The sequence below is a fragment of the Phocoena sinus genome, chromosome 8, assembly GCF_008692025.1.
Source record: "Phocoena sinus isolate mPhoSin1 chromosome 8, mPhoSin1.pri, whole genome shotgun sequence".
Classification (NCBI taxonomy): Eukaryota; Metazoa; Chordata; class Mammalia; order Artiodactyla; family Phocoenidae; genus Phocoena; species Phocoena sinus.
Window position 1 is genome coordinate 14,110,299 of NC_045770.1, and position 17,156 is coordinate 14,127,454.

Below are 17,156 nucleotides of genomic sequence, written 5' to 3' on the forward strand. Positions count from 1 at the left end.
GCTCATTCAAGCCTAATTCAGAAAAAATACTGAAGTTTAATGTAAGGAGTCAACCACTTTCCTCATAATGAAGTAGCAACTACTGTTCAGGCAAAAGTTTTAAAGAAAAAAAGTATTAATATGATCTTATTTGAAATTACTGCATTTCCTTGACAGGCTTTACACTACATACTACTGCTAAGCAAAATAATGCCAGTGGATAAGAAAATGTTAGCACCTGATTAAAACTTTAAAGGTGATTTGTCAAAGACCAACAGATAAAATATTCTGGTGCCCAGACATTAGGTCCCTGAATCCAGGTGGCTCTCTTTCTAACCAGTCTCTTGAAAAGCTATGATTGGAAGCTGTCAGCATAAAACTTTGCTTTTGAATATGTGATAACAACATTTGGAATGTGAACACTTGGTCCTTCAGTATAAAATAAATAAACATGCTAAACAAGAAGAAAATGCTTCTCAGGATCCCCTTAAAAATAGACTAACTTCTCCTAATAGAGACTTTCTTATTATACTCAAATATACATGGGGCTAAAATTCTACATATAACCAGGCAAGTCTCAATTTTGAAAACAAGCAGGTAAATGAAATGTCAGTAAGTCTATTTTTTTTTTTTTTTTTTTTTGCTGCTGTATCTTTTAAAAAAGCAAAATCAACTCACATTTAAGCACCAACTCCATGCAAGTAACCTGAACGGTTCAGTCTTTTTGTCATGTATGAGGCCTTTGGTTCTCCAACTACATGGGATCTGTGTTGTTAGCTTAAAAAATACAGAATTGGCCTTTCAAAAAAAAAATAATAATCTACAGCAACCAATAAATAGTCTCAAACAACCCTGCTGACTGCAGCTGCCTTCTGAAGGCTGGGAAAAGGAGGTGGAGAGAGAGCAGAGAGAGGCAGGGAAAAGGGACGCTGCAGCTAGCTACATCGCAAGGAACACGCCCCCATCATGTCCTCCTTGCTCTGTCAGAAGGCGGGTTGTTGTCAGTCTCCTGATCAGGATGCCTTAGAAACGATTTAAAAAAGGAGGCAGGAAGACTAACAACTAAAAAATGCCAGCTCCTTGAAAGGAGGGGCCAGGGTCCCTGGGATCTCCTCCCTCCCCTTCTGCCCAGGATCTTTCTGTAGATCTAAAGGGGTGCGGGGCACAATAGGGGACGAGGGGTTTGCCCAGGATATTTTGTGTGCACCAACGGCAGAGCACGCAGGAAACGGCTGGTTGTTATCTTTCCCTTTCTGTTTCAATCAAGAGCACTCCAAAGCAGCAACCCCCTACCCCCCTCCGCTTCAGCCCCTAGCAGCTGCTCTTCCTCCTAGCATCCCCCATCCCATTCTCCCCCTTCCCCTACGATTCAAACTCCCCCTTCTGCATCCAATGTAAAACAAATGCGCAACGCCACTGGCTGAACCTGAACTCAACTTCCCTTCCCAGGGCAACTTTCCTTTTGGCTGAAGGGGGCTGAATAATGCCTATCAAAGCATCCCCATTCTCGCCCCAGTACTAAATGGGGAAGGGGCAAAGCTGGAGATCCTTCATCCACCTTGGGTCCCCCTCAAACAAATCAGAGAGAGAACGCTAACTCCTTCTAAGGAATAACTTTGCTTCATAACCTCTTCATAACCCTCTTTCTCTCAACCAGAAGCAGCCACCACCACCGCACTACAGTAAAACTGTCCCTTATCTACTCTCCTCACCCCAACCCTGCTTCCCCCACCCCTTCCAAGCCCCAGGATTGGCCTAGGAAAAGGTGGATCAATAATGAAATGACGGAGAAAAGGAGAAGGGCGGGAGGGAGCTAGGTTTGAAGACTGCGTGCTCTCAGGCGCAGTGGGTGGGGTAGGAGAGCAGCTGCTTCCCCTGGGAGGATGCTGCCCAAGTACCCCACAAACACCGCCCCTCACGGGGGCCCCCTTCCCCAGAGCTGGAGGGAAAACCTGCCTCCTCTCCAGGGGGAATGGTGGAAAGCTGCTCTTCTCTGAGCCTAGGGGACAGTGGACAATTTTCCCCTCGAAGATGCCACTAATCCTTCATTCTAGAGGAGGGAAAGGGTGGAGTGAAGGTAGAGTAATCCCCTGCTACCAATAGGCTAGAAACTGCAGCTCTGTAAAATGGGGGAAACAGACTGCTGTAGGAGGAGATCGCCGTTATCTTCAGAGGGAAAGAAGGCGAAGGGAGGCAAGGTGGAGAGGAAAGTAGCTTTTTCCTGATGGGGAAGGGCGGGATGAGGGGAGGACCTCTCCGCTGGGGGTAGGGGGGTGCGGGTGGAGGTGAAGGAAGGGGGAGTGGCTGGTAGTGTAGGGACCTGGCCCGGGGACGGAGCGAGGGTTCATCAGGTTTTCGAAAGCAAGGTGCTAGAAGGGACATCGGTCCCCAAGGGTGGGAGAAGAACGTGGCTTTGGATGAGGCCATCCCCCGAGAGATGCCCAAGAGGAAAACTGCCCCAGGAGTAAAACATCTGCCCAGAGAAGGAGGCGGGGATGTGGCGGGATCAAGTCTCTAGGAGGGAGGGAGGGAGGAATCTCGCTCGGATGAGGTAATCTGTGAAAGGGAGGAGGGGTTCAGTCCCGGGATGGGAAACCCGGGCGAGGGGTCTGTGCCAGAGGATGTGCGGAAGGGTCAGGGGAAAGAGGGTGGGGGGTCAAACGCCCTCGGCCAGATGGGTCCGAACCCCGGGGTGGGGACGCCTGGGGGCCTGCACCCCTGGATGGGGGTCCCGAGATGGGAGGGCCATCTGCCCCGGGTCAGGGACCCCAGGATGGTCCCCCAATTGGGATGCTCCACAATCCCGGATGGGGGAGGGGAGGGGGCTCCGCAGAGGGTCGAGACCCCGGACCTGGGGGTTCCTCGCCCCCTTACCTCTCCGCTGCCGCCTCCCCCGCCGCTCTCCCCAAACACGGCCCGGAACCGGCGCAGGTTGGTGCCGATGGCGGCCGAGACCTGCAGCGCCGCGTCGAAGCCCGGGCCCACCCGGAGCAGGGCCGGCCCAGAGGAGGCTGAGGACGATGACGAAGACGAAGACGAGGCGGACGACGAGGAGGCTGCTGAGGCGGCGGCCGCTCCCCCTGGAACCCCAACCCCGCCGCTTCCCGCCGCCGCCGCCGCCGCCGCCGCCGCCGCCGCGGCCGCCACAGCCGGGGGGGAGGGGGGCGCCCCGGGACCGCCGCCGCCGACCAGGGGCCCGGGGGGAAGCAGCAGGGCCGGGACGCGTTGCCGCGGGGCGCCCCCTAGGCCCCGGCGCCCCCCGCCGCCGCCGCCCCCGGTGGTCCCGGGTCGGGCGGGGAAGCGCCACCGACAGCTGTGCGCCATGTTCGCCCCGTGAAGTGAAGCAGCGAGAGGGAGAGGCGACAACACAGGGGGGCGGGGAGGCGGAGGGGGGGGGCCGCGGGCCCCGGAACCTGCCTGGCCCGCTCGGCGCCGCCCGGCCGCCTGCACCCCGTGGCCGTTATGCCGAGGGCCGGGCCGCGCCAGCCGGCCCAGCAAGCTGTATAGCGGGCTCGGGCCCGCGCTGCCGACGCCGGGCCGCGGCTACGCCATCCCGAGGCCCGGGCCGCAGCCTGCCGCCCGCCCGCCCGCCCCGCAACCTGGATAACTGCGTGCCCCGCCCTCCGGGAGCGGCATTACTCGGGAAAAGGAGGGGGGAAGGAAGCCCAGGAGCCCGACGCGGAGCGCGGGTTCCGGGGAGAGGGGGAGGGGCGAGGACTACGGAGAGGATGGAGGCGGAGGGAGGCCGGCCGCTTGCAGCCTCTAGAGCCGAGAGGCCGATTACACACGTTCCCGGGATGCGCTGGGAATCGAACCGCCCGGGAGAGCAGCTTCCAGTCTAACGCGGCTGCTGGGCCGGGGACGAGTGCGCCTTCTCCGCCTCGAGGCACGGATACGAGAGGGGTTAGGCCGGATTTAACGCTTCTAGAATAAAAGAGCCCTTATTGTGCTACAGGCAAGACGGAATTGTTGCCCAGTTTACTATATGCAAAATAGAAAGGGCCTCAATGAACGCGCTTTAAAAAATAATAAAAGAGCCCCTCCCATTTTCAGGCTGGAGCTCTCTCCAAATGCACACACCGAGTGGTCGGCCTCTCGCCACCTCCTCGCCCTACTGTGCGCTCGCGGCTGAGAAACCTCTGGCTTTGGTGCCCTTCTGCAGAGAGTTGGGTTGTGTTTCTCCAGCCCGGGCACTGGGCCGCGGCGTGCTCCGCTAACGAGGCGGCGTTACAACGAAGCTGAAACTGGGTGGCTAAAGGGGCCTGGAGGGAAGAGGCGGGCAAAAGCGCCCCGCCCCTTCTTCCTCAGTTCTCTGCCTGCCGCTGCATGCAAAGCAGACCCTAATGTATGCACGCAGAGCCGGGGGGGCTCGCGACCACGTTTCTGATTAAGAGAGGGGGAGGAGAAGAGCGTTGGGCATTATGATACACTGGGTGGAAGGGGCCCGCCGGCGGCGAGCTCTGTGCGCGGGGTTAGTAGGCAGAGGGGGGAGGGGGAAGGGGAGGGTTAGGGCGGGGGATGCATACCCACCCGGTTCACTTTATTGCGAGAAAGAGAGGAGGGCGCCACAAGCTAGGCGTTAGAAGCCTGCAAGGCTGGGAAAGCACAGAAGGGAGGGAGGGGTTTGTACCGGGAGAACTTGTGTTGGCTGAGGCTGGGGGATCGATACACAGCCAGCAGGCCCCGGGGCAGCCTCCATCCCTCCCACCCCTGGCCGAGGTGGAGTTCGCTGGAAGGTCACGCAGCCTTCCTGGACTCCCGCACCGGTACAGCGCCCCGCCTGTAATATAACAGCCTGGGGCAGCGAATTTGGGGAGGAGGGGGAGGGTCGTGGTGAGCGGGTTGCAATCAGCTCTGGCCCTCTGGAGGGTGCACTGCAGCCTCCAGAGAAGGTCCACGGCCTCCTGGTGCTGAAAACTTACGTCCCTCCACCCGCGAACGTTTGTGCAGAGCGAACGATGGGGTGGGGGCTAGAGAGGAGCAGGGAGAGGAGACACAGGCAAGCTCCAACTCCCCCAACTCGTCCTGGATCGATCGTGGTTCCAACCGCGCAGGATGGAGCCCAGATGGTTTGCAAAGCTCACACTCCCACAGCGCACACACAGAACCAGATTCCGTTGTTACATCGCGTGGTTTACTAGGTGCAAAAAGGGTGGGAGTACGGAGAGAGTCTCTTAAACGGCAGCCCCAGGACTCTGCTAAGGACATAGACACCCCATTGTGGACGGTTTCTCCATTGCAATATATTTAGCGTTAGGCGTTGGGGGTTTTGCTTCAGTGTCGCTGCTCTGATCAGTTACAGATTGGCGACCACGTGGATTCCCTCAAGCATCCTGATTTGTTCCCTCTCTCACTCACTCTCGCTTATTTTTCTTTTGTATTTGCCGCCCCCCCCTTCTTTAATATGCATAACGGTCTGCAGAGGTAATAGGCAGGGGACTGAGTGACAGGCTTTACAAAACTGTGTCAACAGGATTTCTTCCCGACCTCCGCCCCTGAGAAAACAAACCGGCTGGGTTCTGAGTAACCTCTTCCTTTCAAGCACTCTTCTTTGGGCACAGGTGGGAGGTCTGCAGGCTGAGTGGGGACCGCAGGAAGGAAGAATGTCTGTGAAGATTGTGTGAAGTCCTCAGACTCAAGCCTCTAAGTAGAAAACTCCTTGATAAAATCATCTAGTTTGTCTCTTTGCCTCCTGACTCGTCCAGAAGGAGCCAGAGCAAGTCGGAATTCGGTTTATTATTGGAGCTTTTAAGGTGGAAAGAATAATAACATATTTCTTGAGTGCTTTCTGTGAGCCTGAGTGCTTTATGCACATTCAATTCTCACCAACCCTCCGAGATAATTCTGATTTTACCAATGGGGAAACTGGCATAATGTCCGAAGTCACACAGCTAGTAAGTGGCAAGACCAAATCTCACTGGGGTCTGACACCACTATCAACTAACCATACTGCTGATTCCCCAAAAGACATACTATGCCACCTCACTCCCATTAGGAAAACAACAAGTGTTGGTGAAGATGTGGAGAAATTGGACCCTTTGTGCACAGTTGGCAGGAATATAAAATGGTGCAGCCATTGTGGAAAACAGTATGGTGGTTCCTTGAGGAAAAAAAAAAAATTACTATATGATCCAGCAGTTCCACTTCTGGGTATATACCCAAAAGAACTGAAAGCAGGATCTTGAGGAGATATTTGTATACCCATGTTCATGGCAGCATTATTCACAATGGCCAAAACATGGAAGCAAACCAAGTGTCCATCAACCAGTGAACAGATTACCAAAATGTGGCATACTCATACAATAGAATATTATTCAGCCTTAAAAAAAGGAACGAAATTCTGTAATATGTTACAACATGGATGAATCTTGAGGACATTATGCTAAGTGAAATAAGCCAGACACAAAAAGACAAATACTGTATGACTCCACTTATCTGAGGTCCTCAGAGTAGTCAAAATTGTAAAGACAGAAAGTATAATGGTGGTTGCCAGCGGACAGAGTGAGGGGAGAATGGGGCGTTATTGTTTACTAGGTATAGAGTTTCAGATTTAGAAGATGAAAAGAGTTATGGGGATGGATGTGGAAATAACTTCACAGCAATGTGAATGTATTTTTGAAAAAAGGCATTCTATGCCTTACTCATAAGGTACCTTAAACTGCATGTGCTTTATTTAATCTCTTATTTTAAATTTTAATTCAGCTTATTTTTCCTGACTACATAATATATTAATATGGTTAAAAATTTAAAGAAATAAACTTTTCACTCCACTCTTACTTTAACTACCCTCTCCTCCCGCAGTCATACCTTATCCTTTCTTAGGGGCAACTAAGATTATCGGTCTCTTGTATATTCTTCCAGAGGTAGTCTGTACCTTTACAAGCAAATACATATAGAAGTTTTTCCTCAAATGAAAAAATATCAAACCCATTTCCTGTATCTTGCTTAGAAATCTATATCTTGGAAATCATTCTGGTCAGTAGACAGCATTTCCTCATTCTTGGGGCTGCATGGAATAGATGTAGCATACTTTATTTAACCAGTTCTCTGTTAGTGGGCATTTATTTCCAAACGTTTGCTATTTCAAACAAGGCTGCAGTGCACAACCTTGAACATATGTTACTTTGCAGGCATGCAAATACATCTGTTGTATACATTTCTAGATGTGGAACTTGCTAAGTCAAAAGGTATGTGCACCTATAATTTTGATAAATGTACGCCATGTTGTCCGCTGTAAAGATTGAGTTGCCGCCCTGTAAAGATTGTACTAATCATACTCCCACCCGCAATGTCTGAGTGCTTTCTCCACACTCTTCCGAAAAGGATTTTTTAACTTCTTGATTTTTGCCAACTTAATAGACACGCACATATTAAAAATTTTTTTTCCAAATGATATAAGGAAATTTTTAAGAAGGGCACCCCAAATTTTGCCCCTTCCTGCAAACTCGTGAATTGCTTCTGGTTTAAAGGGACCTCTAGATGTTCATTCCCTTTTCTCCTGTCTGGAAAGATTTCTAGTTGCAAACCAGTATTGTGGTGAAACTAACATGGACTCAGATACAGTCATTGTAACTATGGGATCTCGAACCAGGCACCTAAGCTCATGATGCCTCAGTTTCCTAATCTGCAAAAATAAGGATATTAATAGCAACCTCACAGGATTATTATGAAGACTGAATGACCTAATCCAAGTGAAGTGCATTCTCTCGCATTCAGATAGAAACACTTCCTTAGTCATTGGTGAAGATACCCCCTCTCAAATAAGCAATTTCCTTTTTCCACACAGGCCCCCAATGGAAAACATTGCATTAGTAGTCCCCAAAGTCCTGGAACTAAGAAAAGAATGGTGGCTGAGTCATTTAAGCTTGCCCATAGGAAGGCTTGATCACCACTGAACAGAGAGGACTGTTCAGAACCCTTAAATGCTGCTTTCTTCTGGAGAAGGAAGAGCCAAGTCCATTACTCTTCTACGAAGGCACCCTTCCATTAAGGAAGCAATGGTTGCATTTTGCTACTGCCCCTTCCATGAGTTTCCATTCCAAAAGAATTGGGTATAGCTATATCTGTGACTAAAAGGACTTTAAATAATCACCCCAGCATGAACAGCTGGCTTTCTGTAAAGGATTAGGTGTAGTCCTGGCCAAAGGCAAAGACTAGATAATTTGGGGTGAGCTCCTTGAGAACAGGAGCTGTATATTGCTTTTCTTTGTATCCCCTGTGCCAAGCAGTGTCTGTATCAGCTAAATTAATATTTGTGGAATAAATGACCCTTCCCAGCTGCACTGTTGGACCTTGGGATTTATACCCAAGGGGTCTTATTTTGTCAGAGGCAGTCGCGTGTGCTGGGTTTTAAAAAAGTACATTTTATTTAAAATCAGTTAAGTTGTCTCCATTTGAAACTGTACTGATGATCAAAGTTTATATCTCTCAAAGAGAAAAAAGTAATAGGAATAATTATTATTTGATTATTACTACTTCACCTTGTAGAAGCTTGAAGGAAATGTTGAACGAAAGCATTTCCTTTTCCTCTCTTCCTGGTTACCTGTAAATTGTACTCATTTTTGTTTTTTTAAATAGTTATGGGACTTCCCTGGTGGCGCAGTGGTTAAGAATCCTCCTGCCAATGCAGGGGACATAGGTTCGATCCCTGGTCCAGGAAGATCCCACATGCCCCGGAGCAACTAAACCCGTGTGCCATAACTACTGAGCCCGCGCACTCTAGGCCCTGCGAGCCGCAACTACTGAAGCCCGTGCACCTGGAGCCTGTGCTCTGCAACAAGAGAAGCCACCGCAATGAGAAGCTCATGCACCGCAGCGAAGAGTAGCCCCTGCTCGCCGCAACTAGAGAAAGCCCACGCGCAGCAACAAAGACGCAACACAGCCAAAAAATAAATAAAATTAAAAACAAATTAAAAACAAATATTTATTTGGTTGTATCGGCTCTTCATTGCGGCAGGCAGGCTCCTTAGTTGCGGCTCCAGGGCTCCTTAGTTGTGGTGGCATGCAAACTCTTAGTTGTGGCATGCATGTGGGATCTAGTTCCCTGACCAGGGATTGAACCTGGGCCCCCTGCATTGGGAGTGCGGAGTCTTATCCACTGCACCACCAGGGGAGTCCCTAAATTGTACTCTTATAGTAAGTCTTCTGATTGGTGTTCTTACCTTCAACCTCTGTGCTTTCTGATTTTCTGTTCTTTCATTTATTCAACTAGCATTTATTGAACATCTACTTTGTACCAGATATTATGTTAGATCTGGAGATACAAAGATGTTATGTCACAAAACTTCCATAGAAACATGAAAAGGGAAGAGGTCTTTGAAAAACAGAGTACTTCAGTATTGCTCGAACACTAGGTACACGAGGGAAAGTGTCAAAAAATGACTGGCCAGGGGATTCCCTGGTGGTCCAGTGGTTAGGACTCCATGTTTTCACTGCTGAGGGCCAGGGTTCAATCCTTAGTCAGGGAACTAAGATCCCACAAGCTGCGTGGCAGGGCAAAAAAAAGACTGGCCAGATCATAGTAAGGAGTTTGGGATTTATTCTGGAAGGTTAGGGGGAAAGGACAGATTTCAAACAGAGACTGACATGAGGGAATTTGTGCCACACTACTGTAGCAACTGGGTGGAAGGAAGCAGGCTGATGGTGAGCCTAGAGGCAGAAGATGCAGTGAGGATATTTCTGACCTCTTCCCACGCCTTCAGACTCACATGTCTGAAGTACACTGAAATACTACTACATGCAGTAGTCCAGATGATGGGAGCAGTGGCAGTGAAGATGTAGGAATGAGGACAGATTCCAGAGGTATTTAGCAGATAGAATGACTTTTGGTGTCCATTTAGATCTGGGGGATGAAAAAGAGGGGTTTGTCTCAGGTTGCCAGCTGCAGTCGATCAAGCAGATGGCAATACCACCAACTAAGATAAGGACAACAGCAGAAGGAAGGTGTTTTTGCTTGGAGATGATGAGCTTGGTTTTAGAACACTGGAGTTTAAGATCCTGTGAGATCTGCAGGTGGAGCTGTCTAATAGGCAGTTGGATGTCCTGGACTAGAGCTCAGGAGAAAAGGCTAAAGATACAGATCTGGGACTTGAAGCATGAAGATGGTCACTGAAACTATGGGCAGGGATGAGACCACACAGAAAGACTGTGTGTGGCACACAGAAGCAAATGCGTCAAGAATAGAACCAGAAGAAACTTATCTTTCTATCTAGTAGGCTAACAAAAAGTAGCCAGTAGAAGGAGACTGAGAAAGAACACTCAGTGTGGGACTTCCCTGGCGGTCCAGTGGTTACGACTCCGAGCTTCCACTGCAGGAGGCACGGGATCCCTGGACGGGGAACTAAGATCCCGCATGCCACATGGCATGGCCAAAAAAAATTTTTTTTAATGAATTATTTTAAAAAAATGCTCAGTGAGATAAAAGGGGGCAAGAGGGAAGCCAAAGGAAAAAGAGGTTCAACCAGAGGAGCTGTAAACAATGTCAAATGTAGCAGAGAGTTCCAGAAGCAAAAAGGACTGAGGAGTGTTCCTCGTAGTCCCAGGGAAGTCGCAGGTGAGCCCTGTAAGCGCGGTGGCCGGGGAGACATGAAGTCTGGAGTCGGACTGTATTTGGTTGAGGAGGACAGGGAGAGAGCAAGAAGCCAGTGGAGGCAACTTTGGAGAGGCTCAGCCATAAAGGGAAAGAGGACTTTAGCTTGGGCCCCTTAACACGTGGTTAAGAGTTTTAGCTATTTTTTGGTTATTATAAAAGTCACATATGCGAGGTAAAATTTTCCAAATAGTAGGGAAGAATATAAAATAAAAAGTCTAAATATCCCTTCCTTCCCTCAAAAGATAATCACTATTAAGTTTGTTGTCTATTATTTCAGAATATAAACACATTTATATTTATCTATCTATCATCTATCTATATGGCTGTACACACAGACACACACATACTTCTTTACTCAATGTGATTATACCATACAAACTACGATGCCTTAACCCTTAATCTTTTTCACTTAACAGTATGTCCTGGAAGCCTTTTTGTACCTTTCTGACCTTATCTCCTGCCTCTCTCTCCCTAGTTCATTGTGCTCCTACCTCTTTGACCTCCTTGCAGTTCCTGGAACACACCTGCACACTCACACTTTAAGGCTTCTGCACTCACTGTTCCCTCTGCCTGGAATGTTCTTCCCCCAGATATCCTCTTGGCTCACTCTCACTTCCTCCAGATCTCTACTTCAACGCCACCTCCTCAGAGAGGCCACCACTGTCATTTGTGATACCTTACCCTGCTTCCGTTGTCCTTCATAGCACTTGTATCTGCACCTACGGACTTGTTTCACGTCAATCACCCCCACAAGGATATGCACTCCATGAAGGGAGGTACTTGGTCCACTTCACTGCTCTGTATCCAGAGGCTAGAACAGTACCTGACCTTAATAGCTCCTCAATAAAATAGGAAAATGCATACAGAGCTGGCACAGTATTCTATTAAGGATAACAACATAGTGTTTAAGAGTGCAAGCTCAAACTGTTTGGGTTCTAATCTTTATTTCTCAGTAGGTGGGTGCACTTGGGTAAGTGAATCCATTTCCGCTCTGTAAAATGGGGCCATACTAGTGCCTAACTTCCTGTGTCATTGTGAGGTTTAATGTGTGACCATATGGAACATGCTTAGAACAGTAACAGCACGTAGCCAACTGTTAATAAATGTTTTCATTGCAATGATTAGTAGTAATATTCTAGAAAGACAATATAGTAGCTTCAACCTCAGTGAGCTTCTGTCTTGTCTTTCTTCCATTCTTCCAGCCCTTCTTCACATCTTTGATTCTTCTTCTTTGCTGCTTTCTCTGTTCTTCACCCCTTAGACACTGATGCCTCCTGAGTGCTTTTCGTTTCTCACATTCTCTTAGAGTGAACTCATGGTTGTAACTACTACCCAGGCGGAAGAGTGCCCGAACTGCTGCCCCAAACCACACTGTTCCCCGGGGCCTGACTCTTGCATTCAGACAGCTTTGAGCATTTCCATTCTAATTACTTGTTAGGTTGTATGACTCACTGAAGTGTGGGTTCCTCAAGGGCAGGAATAGTTCCTCAGTTATCTTTGTCTCTGCTTCTCCAAGGGAGGTGCTCTTGGTAGGGACACTTTGTAGGTGCTCAGAGGCTAGTGAAGGGAAACAAACAACAAATAAGTTACTATCATAAGTCAGCTGGTGACAAGTGCTCTGTAGGTACAATGAAGAGGGTAGAGAGCTGGGAGAGGCTAAGGTGCAATTGTTTTTGAAGCTGGCCAGGGGAGACCTTTGGGTTAAGGGCTATTTGAACAGAGTGCTGAGGAAGTGAGAGAGTAAACCAAATGCAGATGGGCTGAGACGGAGTGTGTTAGGGGACAACAAAGAGGCCAGTGTGGCTGCAGTCAGGTCAATGGCGGGAACAGTGGTAGAAATGTGTTGAACCAAGCAATGGGGGAGGGGGTGCTTCAGCTCATACAGAGACTTAAAATGAGATGAAGAGCCACTGGAGGGCTCTGAATAGAAGACTGACAAAATACTTAATACTTGAAAGGATAACTCTGGCTGCTAGTATAAGAATAGATAATAGAGAGGCAAGGGTGAAGGTGGGGAGATCTGTTGGCAGGTGACTGCTGTGGTCCAGGTGAGAGATGAGGATGTCCTGGCCTTGGGTGGTAATGCGGAGGTGATGAGAAATGGACAGATTCAGGATATATTTTGAAGATAGAGTAAGGATTTGTTGATGTACTAAGTGTAGGGAGAGAAAGAAAAGAGTCAAGGATGAATGGATAAGTAAATGAACAAGTTTATGGTATATATATAGTCATTACAGAGTGATACATTACAAGGGCTGCCTAGGTCAGAAAATAAATGAAAGGGAAAGTTAACAGAAGAAAGAGGATTCAAGATACACTCACATACTTCCATTCGCTTGAGAAGAAGGGTAATGAAAGGTCAATAGCTTGAGAATGAATTAAAGGGAAGATGGTGTTTTGTTTGTTTTTAAGAGAGGGAGGCCTATCTATAGCTTCAGGGAAAAGTATCAGTGAAAAAGGAAAGAAAAAATTGCTTAATGAAGATGCAGCCAAGTTTCTGAAAAGAATCATCTACCTTCAGAGCCTCCACTTCCTTCCCATTTTCCACATACTCTTCAAACACTATCATCCGGCCGCTCCGCTACCCCGACTGAAACTGCTGCCACCAAAAAACTCCCATGACTTTCTAGTTGCTAAAACTACTGGAGACTTTTTAGTTCTTGTTATACCTAGTCTTTTTGCAGCATGGTTGAACTTTCTGGAAGCTCTCTTCCCTTGGTTTCCATGACCCCACTCTCTCCTTCTTGCTTTTCCTCCCACCTCTCTAATCTTTCTATCTCAGATCCCTTTCAGTGGCTTCTTTTCTGTGATCCATCCCTAAATGTTGATGTTTCTCAGAGTTATGTTCTTAATCCTCTTTTCTTTTCATTATATCATTCATGTATTCAAATACTCACTGAGTGCTGACTACATACCAGGCACAGCTGTAGGTGCTGGGGATACAGCAATAAACAAAACCTACAGAAACACCTACTGTCCCCTCCTGGAGCTTTCCCATTCTTCCTAAGCAATCTCATCTCAGAAGCCAGGCCCCAGTCCCTGCAGTGTGCTTGTTACTTCCAAATTTACACCTTCAGCACTAACCGCTCTTTCTCAATTTCAGACACACAGAACCAACACTTTGTTGGGCATCTTCACTTGTATGTCCTTAAACTAAATTCCTGTTTACACACAAAGTTTGCCTCTTTTCTGTACAGCCTCCTCTAATTACAACACTGTGCACTTCCAATTGCTCATTTCTTTTCAGGATAACTGCTATAGTTCCCAGTCTAATCATCCTCTGATAGAAGATTGATCTTCCTAAAATGCAAATCTGACCATATTACTTCCATCCTTAAAATACTTTAATAATTCCTTATCATATTGAAAATCCTGTGTTATTTGGTCTAACTCTCCCTCACCCCTTTCCTCCAACACACATCTATTCCTTGTGTTCCTGCCCTTATTAATTTGAATTCTCTCCTACAGTCCTGCTTTGGTGCATATTTTATTTCCCTCTGTCTAAAAAGTCCTTCTTCCTTCCTTTTGTTCTCTTGGCTAACTTCTAGACCCATCTCAGGTGCCAGCCCCTCTACCCCAGCATTCTTCAACCTCTCCTGTGTATACAGCCATAGCATAATATGCAGACTTCTCTTGTTGATCTTTACATGATGTATCATAATTGTGTGATTTGTAATTGTTTATTTTGCTACCCCTTCCTTTGAGCCTTTGAACGGTAGGATATGTCGTCTTTTATTTTCAGTATCCCAAGCACTTAATATGCCCTATAACAAGAGTGTAATACATGTTTGTTGAACAAATAAATAAATGAACAAAGGAAAATGGAGAATGGGTAGGTCTCTTCAGATCACTGAAGAGTGGAAAGGCAGAGAAGCAAGAGCAAATGTAGAAGGATAATTTCGGAAAGAGTGTTCTAAATGTTTTCCTCTAGGACAGGAGAAAGGAGGGAAGAAATAGATCAGTTTGAGGTTGGGGAGGAAACTGAAGGAGTCCTTGCTAGACAGTTTCTATTTTTCCTTAATGTAATAGGTAAGGCACTCCTCTTTTCTCAAAGACTGTCATGTGAACGAAGGTGTATAATGGCTTCTTTGAATCTCAAATTCCATGCCTGTCAAACACTTGATTCTATATTCTTTATCCCATAAACCTTATCTCTTGTGAAGTTTTAAGAGCCAAGGAGATCATACCATATAAGGCTTTGGGATCTTTAGGTAAGTCAATGGACCTACTGATTCTCACTTAAATATGACTTTAAATCCATGTCGCCGAAAGCTGCTAAATTCCAAAGCCCTTCCCATTTTAACACTCCTTTTAATTACTTCTGTGTATTGTCAATGCTGCAGTTCCTAGAACTGGAAACATTTTGTTTGCCTCCAAACTACTTTGAAAAAATTCACTAGACCTAACATTACCAAATAAAAATAATTTTTTTAACTACAGACAGAAAAAGGGTAATACTGAGCAATGTTATCCTCCACCGATATGTCTAGAGTGTTTTGAGTCATGCTTAAAGTCTAACTAAATGGTCTGAAATTGGTTTAGGATTCCTTCAGCCACCAATGCTAACTCACCTTAGGCTAACAAGACTAGAGTTCAGTTGGTCTAAATTAGAACAAATTTTTATCCATAGATGGGGTGGAACTCTAGGTGAGGATTAAGGTCATGGCCAAGGTACAAGAGGAGGAGGAAGTCTGAGTTAATTATAACCTAGGTTCTTCAGTCTTAATTCCAGGAAGCTGTCCCTTAGCTAGGTGGACAACTTGTTGATTGAGGAATATTCTCAGAGGAACTGGAAGCTACCAATTCCTGATTCTGAGATGAATTTCCACAAGTGAAGATGTTAGCATTGAAAGACTAGACTTGATGGTCACTTGAAGAAGCCTTTTGAGAAATAAGCATTTGGTTATTTTCTCTTCAGCAATCATGACTGGGCTGGAAGTTTTCCTAAAGGTTATCTTTTTCAAGGCTAGATGAATAAGCTTGTTTTGACATGTTTTTGAATCTATAATACAACGCATGCATTGTGTTTAGTTTATTCCTAGACCTTAAAAGAAAAACTCACTGTAGGGCTTCCCTGGTGGCGCAGTGGTTGAGAATCTGCCTGCTAATGCAGGGGACACAGGTTCGAGCCCTGGTCTGGGAGGATCACACATGCTGTGGAGCAACTAGGCCCGTGAGCCACAACTACCGAGCCTGCGCGTCTGGAGCCTGTGCTCCGCAACAAGAGAGGCCGCCATAGTGAGAGGCCCGCGCACCGCGATGAAGAATGGCTCCTGCTTGCCACAACGAGAGAAAGCCGTCGCACAGAAACGAAGACGCAACACTGTAAAAATTAATTAATTAATTAATAAACTCCTGCCCCAACATCTTTAAAAAAAAAATACTCACTGTATATCTTTTGGAAGATAACTGATGTAAAAAACCAAACAAACAAAACCATGAGAGCATGGCCATCATTGCACAAGGCAGACCTCATAATCTGATACAAAAATATAAGCCTAGGGCTTCCCTGGTGGCGCAGTGGTTGAGAGTCCACCTGCCGATGCAGGGGACACGGGTTCGTGTCCCCGTCCGGGAAGATCCCACATGCCGCGGAGCGGCTGGGCCCATGAGCCATGGCCGCTGAGCCTGTGCGTCCGGAGCCTGTGCTCCGCAATGGGAGAGGCCACAACAGTGAGAGGCCTGCGTACCGCAAAAAAAAAAAAAAAAAAGTAAGCCTGCTTTAAAAGCTACGCTTATTAATGTCTCTAACAGGTGAAGTTACATGAGCTTCTGATACCAAGTTTAAAAACTTGGTATCAGGTTTAAAAACTTGAGAATTTATTTTGAAACATTATGGGTAGAGACTAGGTTGTTAAAGGATCACCGGTTAACTTGACTTTTAGATAATTAGGAATTAGGGTTTAGCCTTTTCTCTTCAGCCACATTCTCTTCTCTGTTCTGAGTCCGCTCTATTAACATCTAGACAATCCTATTGCTTAAGACCCAGGAAAAATCATGGGACTCAGACACAAAGAATATGTTATGAATCATCACTTGCTCCTGCTAGAGTTGAAATGAAGTGTCTTACATGTGGGTTCGAGTTCAGATGTAAGTTTCTGAATAAACACATAAAAAGCAAACCATCCCCCTTCCCCATTCCTGCCCCTAACGGTGCAATGACCAGGTTAAATATCCAAGCATATAGAGGATGTAGTTAGAGTTAGGAAACCAGGAATCAAGTCCTGCATTCCAGTCCTTCAACCCTGACTCACTCACCTCACCGCGAATGGTTCCACATCGTTTCATTCTGCACTGAACAGTGAGGAGAGTAACATTTTGTTTCAAAACGTCTAAGCGGAGTTGGCTTCTGCTAACCTGCACCAGGCCTTTGCCTTAGCTGAGACTGCAATAAGGAAAACATGCAGCTACGGATACCATTTTAGGAGAGAAAAGAAAAAGGGTTTCGTTGCTGATGTGTTCTTTAGGTGGGCCTTTCCACAGACAACTTTGAGAGGCTTGCTACTCAGTGTTTAGAGGCAGCTTTCTTCTGCGATGGGGTGGCTCGCGGTGGCAGGGCGGTGGAGGGGGTGGTGGTGTCAGACGG

The 17,156-nt window shown here is 47.1% G+C and overlaps 1 protein-coding gene across 1 annotated transcript in view; it reads right to left on the minus strand.

Annotated features, from left to right (window-relative positions):
• Nucleotides 1-3,331, minus strand: part of KMT2A (lysine methyltransferase 2A) — a 74,658-nt gene extending 71,327 nt beyond the window's left edge. Inside the window, 1 exon segment of the mRNA XM_032641383.1 lies at nt 2,854-3,331. Coding sequence (XP_032497274.1) covers nt 2,854-3,303 — 450 coding nt within the window. The 5' untranslated portion in view covers nt 3,304-3,331.
• Nucleotides 3,332-17,156: the final 13,825 nt, after the last annotated feature.